This window comes from Priapulus caudatus, unplaced genomic scaffold, assembly GCF_000485595.1.
Source record: "Priapulus caudatus unplaced genomic scaffold, Priapulus_caudatus-5.0.1 Scaffold93, whole genome shotgun sequence".
In the NCBI taxonomy this organism is placed as follows: domain Eukaryota; kingdom Metazoa; phylum Priapulida; class Priapulimorpha; order Priapulimorphida; family Priapulidae; genus Priapulus; species Priapulus caudatus.
In genome coordinates this window covers 483,724-489,488 of record NW_014577154.1, presented here as the reverse complement: position 1 = coordinate 489,488, position 5,765 = coordinate 483,724, and the positions used below count along the sequence as shown (strand labels likewise).

Genomic DNA, 5,765 nt, shown 5'->3' with positions numbered 1-5,765 from the left:
CTCCATCCACCCTCTCTTCCCCCTCTCTCTCTCTTCTCTCTCTCTCTCTCTCCGATCTTTCCTCTCTTCCACCCCCACCCCCTCTTTTCTCCTTCCCCCTTCTCTCTCCCGCACTCCTCTCGCCCCCCTCTCCCTCGCTCACCGATTCTCAGCATGGAGAAGAAGAGCAGTGACATCTGCAGCAGCACGACGCTCAGTACCACATAGCTGATGCCCGTCGCGTGGATGCGCCGGCTGATCTTCGATGGGGCGTACGCAAAGTAGATGTTGTAGCGGTCAACAGCGTGCTTCATTGTCAGGTACAACAATCTGCAACAAGTTGTGTGTAACAATTTTTAACGGGGGTTGGTGCGTTTCGTCGTCGGTACAACAATCTGCAACAAGTTGTGTGTAACAATTTTTAACGGGGGTCGGTGCGTTTCGTCGTCGGGGTACAACAATCCTGCAACAAGTTGTGTGTACAATTTTTAACGGGGTTGCGGTAGTTTCGACAACCAGGTACAACAAAATTCCACTGCAACATGTGACAATGTTGCATGCAACATTTGTTAACGTGTTGCTTGCTTTGCAGAGCACGTATGTATTTTACACTGTTGTTTCGCCACAATTTTCTACAACTGTAGGATTTTGGCCGGACGCGGTCTTTGTTCCACACATCACCTGATCAGCAATGATTAAGCATTTTTTCACGAAGCAAAAAGTCTCTCAATTGAGATAAACACACTTCCAATTACGTACTAGGATCAGACGCAATACTTTTTCCCCGGGAGTTTCCAACGATCATAACCAATTCTCCCAGAATCTTCAGACAGCACTCTGAAAGTGACATTTTTTCCTCTAACCATACGAACCCTGCTTTAGATAAAAAAACATGTACATAATAAGCCTAATGGGCTGTCACACGCAATCACACTCCACACACCACCCGACATTCAATACCTCTAATTAATTTCCGACCACAAACGGGGTGGGGGGTGTAGGAACAATAGCCGACAGTTGCTTTGAAGCTTAATTATCGCGTGTTAATGTCACAGCAGTCAGCCGAGGCTATGTATTACCCGTCTACTTCTAACAAGGCTTCGCATTACGCCGCCATCGCCGCGCTCCACATCAACGTATCATTATCGTACTATGCCTCGATGAGGGCCGCCCGCCGAAATCATCCATTCATCTGGATCTCTTGTCGACTCGTCAGTCGCTAGAGTCTAGACGGACCGTCTCGCGCGAGAAGACGGTGGGCGACCGGGTTGTTACTGAGGCGAGCGCATTGTCGGCTCACCTGCTGGGACGACGAGCGGGCAGGAGAGACTGTAGACGATCGTCACGGCAAACACGGTCAGCATCCAGGCGTACTGCACGCCGAACTGGAACTCCCAGACGATCGTCTGCAACGGGAAGCGCGCCGCACAAAAGTTACACACGATCTTACCGTACACACGTACACTTTGACACTGTGTGTGCGTGCGTGCGTGCGTGCGTACGTGCGTTTGCGTGTATGTGTGTGGTGTGTGTATTACGTACATACTATACTATCAGGAGTGAATAAAAACAAACAATTTGTTTTCATTCATTCCTGATACTACTCCATACATACATAATTGCATACACAATCGCATATGTTATGCAACTACAAGGCGTGCGTGCGTAGGTGTGTGCGCGTGCCCGTGCATGCGCATGTACACGTGTGCGTGTGCATGTGTGCGTTTGTGCATGCATGCAAATGAGCATGTGCCTGTGCCTGTGCATGCGCGCGTGCACGTGCGTGTGCGTGCATATATCCATGAATACAGGTGAAGTAACGCAATGCTAAAAAACGTTATGAAGCCAAATGAAACAAAAAATCAATTGCGAGGAGAAAAACAAATTGTGCCATTCAGACATGCTCATGACGTAACAATGAACAAAAATCAATTGCAAAGAAAAAAAGCAGAGGGTACCATTCAGGCATGCTCGTGACGTAGCAATCAACAAAAAATGAATTGCGAGAAAAAAACAGGGTGCCATTCAGGCACGCGCATGACGTAATAATAAAACAATTGCGAAGATTAAATGCCAGTAGCTCGGCACCTCGCAACCTCACGTTACCCTCGCCTGACCTCACAATCCCTTATGAGGCCTATGTGAACCTCAATGCGACCCCTCACTGACCTCACAATCCCTTATGAGGCTTATGTGAACCTCAATGCGACCCCTCCACTGAATTCTCGTACCCCATCGCCACGACCCAACCACTACTTAATTTTCAAAAAAATATTTTCCCCCCCCCTTTTCGCCCAACCAAAACAAACACCTTCACTAACTAATCTCGACCCCTCGTACGGACCCCTCACTATATCTCGAAACCATCGCCACAAACTCCTCAATACTTTCTCCGACCCCTCACACAACCACTTCATATCTACTTCTCGAGCCCAATCGTACGACCACCATCATTAACTATTCATCACCCCTCGCACAACCCCTCACTACTTCTCGACCCCTCGTACGACCCCTCATTACTTCTCGACCCCTCGCACAACTCCTCACTACTTCTCGAAACCCCTAACACACAACCCTCATACTTTTTTTCGAAAGAGAAACCCCTCGCAGCGACCCCTCACTACTTCGTCGACCCCTCAGGTACGACCCCTCATTACTTCTCGACCCCTCGCACAACTCCTCACTACTTCTCGACCCCTCACACAACCCCTCACTACTTCTCGACCCCTCACGACCCTCAACTTACTTCATTAGACCCTCACGTACTCATCGACCCCTCGGCACGACCCCTCACTACTTCTCGACCCCTCGACACCCCTCACTCTTCTCGACCCCTCGCACGACCCCTCACTACTTCTGACCCCTCGCACGACCCCTCAATAACTTCTCGACCCCTTGCACAAACCCCTCACTACTTCTCGACCCCTCGCACGACCCCTCACTACTTCTCGACCCCTCGCACGACCCCTCACTACTTCTCGACCCCTCGCACGACCCCTCACTACTCCTCTACCTCTCGCACGACCCCTCTCTACTCCTCTACCCCTCACATGACCCCTCGCACGACCCCTCACTACTTCTAACCCTCACGTGACCCCTCGCGCAACCTCACCAATGCGTGACCCCTCACGTGACCTCTCACATGACCCCTTACTACTTCTTGACCCCTCGTGCGACCTCACCATCGCGTGACCCCTCTGTGCAGATCTCACCGATCCGTGTGACCCCTCGCCTGCGACCTCACCATCGCTGTGACCCCTCGCGCGACCTCACAACGAGTGTACCCATCGTGCCGATCTTACATCGTTAGTGACCCCCTCGTGCGACTCACAGTCGCCGTGACCCCTCGCCGCGAACTCAACGCAACGGCTGGACCCCTCGTGACGCGATCTATACCATCGGGCGAGGCATGTGACCCCTCGTGCGACCTCACACATCGGGTGACCCTCAGCGCGACCATCACAACGAGTGAACCCCTCGGGTGCGATACTACCATCGGTGTGACCCCTTCGTGCCCCGACCTCACCAACGAGTGACCCCTCGTGCGATCGTTCACCATCGTGTGACCCTCGTGCGACTCACCATCGGCCGTGGACCCCTCGCGCGACCTCACACGAGTGACCCCTCGTGCAGATCTTACCAATCGTGTGACCCCTCGTGCGACCTCACCATCGCGTTGGACACCCTCGTGCGACCTCCAACGAGTGACCCCTCGTGGATTCTTCCATCGTGTGAACCCCTCGCGCGACCTCACCAACGCGTGACCCCTCGTGCGACCTCACCATCGCGTGACCCCTCGCGCGACCTCACCAACGCGTGACCCCTCGCGCGACCTCACCATCGCGTGACCCCTCGCGCGACCTCACCAACACGTGACCCCTCATGCGACCTCACCATCGCGCGACCTCACCAACGCGTGACCCCTCGGCGACCTCACCAACGCGTGACCCCCACACGCAAACTCACCTTGCGCACGTGCGGGTGTTCGGCGGCGGAGCGTGAGCAGCACATGCGGCACGCGTACATGAACAGCTCCGGGAAGCGGATGATCTCGAGCGCGCAGCCGATGAGCGCGGACGTGACGACGTAGTTGACGAAGAACGCGCCGCTGTCCGGCAGGAACAGACACCTGGCGACACAGAAACACGCGAGCGCGTTAAACAGAGAAGAAGAAGATGAGGAAAGTGAGTAAGTAAGTAAGTAAAAACTTGATTTAACGACGGTAAAACATGTTAGGTACAGACACAATAAAATGGCGCGGACCTATCTTCGACATGGCCCTCTCACAGCAATAGAACAGAGCGTGTTGAACGGGGAAGACGATGTGGAAAGCAATTTGTAGAGAGCGTAACAATCGAGCACGTTGAACGGGGGGAAAAGACGACGTGCGACAGAGTGTGCCGAGGGAGAACACGCAAGCGCGTTCAACGGAGAATGAAAAGACAAGGATAAGCAGCTGCGAGAAAACAACAGCGTGAAACGGTGAGAAAGAAAATAATAGAGAAATCAGCCCAATGAGACACAAGGCTGCACGTAACAGCAAAAACATGATGGAGAAAGTGCCTGCAGTCAAAAACTGTATGTATGGATGCGTGTGTGCGCGCGTGCGCGCATGTCTGTGTATCCAAATGCTAATATGAAGTATCAGCTGGCACGTTAATAGCATGCCCACAGTAGGAATACACATAAGATTCGTGCAGGAAATGACGAGTAGCTCAAATAATAGACTAATATTATATTCATTATTCATTATTATATTCTGTTATTATCTATTACAATCCTGCTTCTATCATATCAAGATATAATCATATAATAATACATGTATTATTAGCTATTGATCAAGCCCAAATTACTACAAATAAAATCTGTTTTGTTGTGGAGACCGCGTCTCGTGCACTTAAAACTACGGATTTTCTTTTTTAACAGCAAAAAGGGAGAAGATTAGTTAGACTAGGTAGGATTTAGTACATTAATTTGATGAGGAAATGGGAACAGATACGTTTGATGGTTTTTGTTTCGTAAATCACAGCCGCAATTTCTTTACCAACTTGTCTAATTGGCACATCCTATCACTAATCGGAGAGCGCAAGAGCCATTGCCTGCCACGAGCCATCCGACTGCTGAATTAATGCTCAATTTAATGAAATTAAATTAAATACCATTCGTAAACACCACCCCCATCTCTGCTGATTTTCTGCAGTCAGAGCATCTGGCTGTGGTTGTTGTGGCTAGAACATCCGCTATGGCACCAGGCCAGGGTTTCCACTAGTCAAGAAGATGATTTTGGGTTTCTATATAGTTGCAGACACTTTTGTTGTTTTGACACGTACGAGACAAAAAACACATGTAAGATCTATATCGGTTCTCAGACTAAAAATGCTTTCACTTTTTGCTGTGATCGGCCGATATTACCAACTGCTGGTTCTTTTTTTCTTCTGAAGACATCACAAACAAGAATTCAAAGTTGAGCTATTCTCATTAGGGTGAAAAGGGCAGCAGATGTAAACACGTAAAGAGAAATTACAGTTTATACGTCTTTCGTAGAAACCCCGATAACATATGCTTTCTTATAGACTACCGGATCCTTCCGGCCATCTATATTAAAACAAGTGCCGCGGAGCGACAGCGCTCATCTAACGTCTACTGCGGTGACTCTGTGGTGGAGTGGTGGGATTCTAGTAAACCCTGTTAGTCCCAAATGTGTTCACATACACGCCGAAACAGTGGAAGACTCTGTGGTGGAGTGGTGGGATTCTAGTAAACCCTGTTAGTCCCAAATGTGTTCA

The 5,765-nt window shown here is 50.2% G+C and overlaps 1 protein-coding gene across 1 annotated transcript in view; it reads right to left on the bottom strand.

The window, feature by feature from the left end:
• The window catches only part of LOC106804928 (CSC1-like protein 2), a 44,908-nt gene that overhangs the window by 7,900 nt on the left and 31,243 nt on the right, over positions 1-5,765 (bottom strand). The window contains exons 16-18 of the mRNA XM_014806336.1: positions 3,946-4,108; positions 1,279-1,385; positions 143-309 (exon numbers count right to left, since the gene is read on the bottom strand). Of these exons, the coding sequence (XP_014661822.1) occupies positions 143-309; positions 1,279-1,385; positions 3,946-4,108 (437 nt within the window). The remainder of the gene's footprint in view (positions 1-142; positions 310-1,278; positions 1,386-3,945; positions 4,109-5,765) is intronic.